General features: G+C 32.8%; 1 protein-coding gene across 1 annotated transcript in view; it reads right to left on the reverse strand.

The window, feature by feature from the left end:
* Positions 1-39, reverse strand: part of LOC125502427 (5'-3' exonuclease PLD3-like) — a 1,654-nt gene extending 1,615 nt beyond the window's left edge. Inside the window, exon 1 of the mRNA XM_048660496.1 lies at positions 31-39. Within this exon, the coding sequence (XP_048516453.1) occupies positions 31-39 (9 nt within the window). The remainder of the gene's footprint in view (positions 1-30) is intronic.
* Positions 40-1,991: the final 1,952 nt, after the last annotated feature.

The raw sequence follows: 1,991 nt of genomic DNA on the forward strand, positions 1-1,991 counted from the left end.
CAAAGTGCTTAGGGAAAAACAATGTTTTACGTAACACATGTGAAAGTAGTAAAGTATTAACCGAAAAAACTCTTAACTATGAAAAGTTTAAGCAAGTGGTGGGCCAACAAAAGCTAGTTCGGTTTAAAGCAAATCATGTCACATACGAGAAAAACGATTCTGAAATTTGTACAAATTATATAATTTTTTTGAAAATCAAGAAATTAACAACATCGTAGACATGCCTAATGAAACAAGCCAAAATGTGGAGCAAGTGACCATCTAAAACATCATCACTTAAACAACAACATAGAAATTCTTGAAACTAAAAATTTAAATATTAACATAAACGAGGCTAATGCTGCAGAAGACAATGTTCAGACTTTTAATATTAAAGATCTTCCAATTATATTTGCTCCCGCAACAAATGAAGGTGTTCAACAAGAAGCGAGTGCTAGTTTCGTACAAAAAAATAACACTCCTTTGATAAAACAATATCTTACCTGGCTAATTTCACCACAGCGAAAAGGAAGTAAAAATTCGAAAAAGTTGCAATTTGTACTTACATCGGACCAATGGCGAAACATACAAACTGAAAAAAAGCGTCAAAAGGAAAAGGAATAAGAAAGGAAAAGGAAGATGTCAGAACAAGCTAAAGCTAAAAAAGCGAGGACAACTAAGATAGGGGAACCGAAAAATAGCAAAAAAATAAAAATTATTTCTGACGAAAAAGTATCATATGTCACCAGACAATTACAAAACGAAACAAAATTGGATGAGGCAAGGGCACAACAAATAATTGAAAATGTTGCTGTAACTCAACTTTCGCCTCTAGAAAACGAACCAGAAGAATCAATAAGGAAACAACAAATTTTAAAAGACTTCACTCATAATATTCAGAAAGAAAAGACTTCTTTTCTTGAAACATTTCCTCCAACAAATACGGAGAATGTAGATAAAAAACCTTCTCATGTTAAACAACTCCGTTTTGATCAGATGAATGATATCATTTAACTTGTTCAAGGAAGCATTTCAATATGCCACCAAATGTGAAAACATTCGTTTTTAAGGTCTGTAACACAAATTTAAATAAATAATTTTGTCATACGTAGTCAACCTTTGTCACTTTATGTGCCAATAACTGTATGATCAAGAGCCAATAATACTACCCGAAGTGCCAATAACTGCGATAATTTAGTATTTCAAGTTCAAGATTTATTTGAAAAATATGTATTAAAAAAAAAGATTTTGTTTAGATAGTTTTATTCCTAAATCTTTTGTGCAATATATAGAGTGCTATGGAAGTTGCTATAAATTATTATTTTAAATTTTAGATCATAGAAATAGAAACTGATGTTGCTTAAAGTGCCAATAACTATATAGTTTACCCTATCGCTTTTTCCAATGATATTCACCAATAAATATGCGAAGTGTTTCATGAGGAAGGCGCATTATTTGTTCAACCCGAGCTTGCTTTGTGAACGATAGTCCAAAGATGCTTGGTTACAGATTTACAGGGTGATGAACTTTAATTTAAAAAATGTAAAATGATTTTTTTTTTGTAAAAAAATTTTCTTCAAAACGCATAGCGATAATTGACCGACAATTTCCAGGGATTCATAGCTAGGGAAGACGCTAAATATTGTTATCCACTTTGGTCACTGACTTATGCATGCGCAACAAACCACAAGAACGCGCGGGCCAGAAGATGACCAATTAATTTTTTTTTATTTTAATATACGCCAATAGAACACCTAGCACAAATTTTACTTTAGCATCATAAGGGCTTGTCGTAGTCAAAAAATGCTAGGGACATTTTTTATTCGCAAAAGACCCAGGAAGTTGAAAAATATTTGTAATAATAAAAAAAAATGCACAGCACTTTTTGAAGTGATAACTTTTTATGGGAGGGTGAACCGATTTGAACCACTCCGGCCTCTTCGCGCCTGAGGCTTGGGGCGCACAAATGCACTTTGAATTCGACATTTTTCTCTTAGTGCGGGTGCATCTGT

This window comes from Dendroctonus ponderosae, unplaced genomic scaffold (assembly GCF_020466585.1).
Source record: "Dendroctonus ponderosae isolate FM_Combo_2020 unplaced genomic scaffold, Dpon_F_20191213v2 Dpon_F_20191213_1, whole genome shotgun sequence".
Classification (NCBI taxonomy): Eukaryota; Metazoa; Arthropoda; class Insecta; order Coleoptera; family Curculionidae; genus Dendroctonus; species Dendroctonus ponderosae.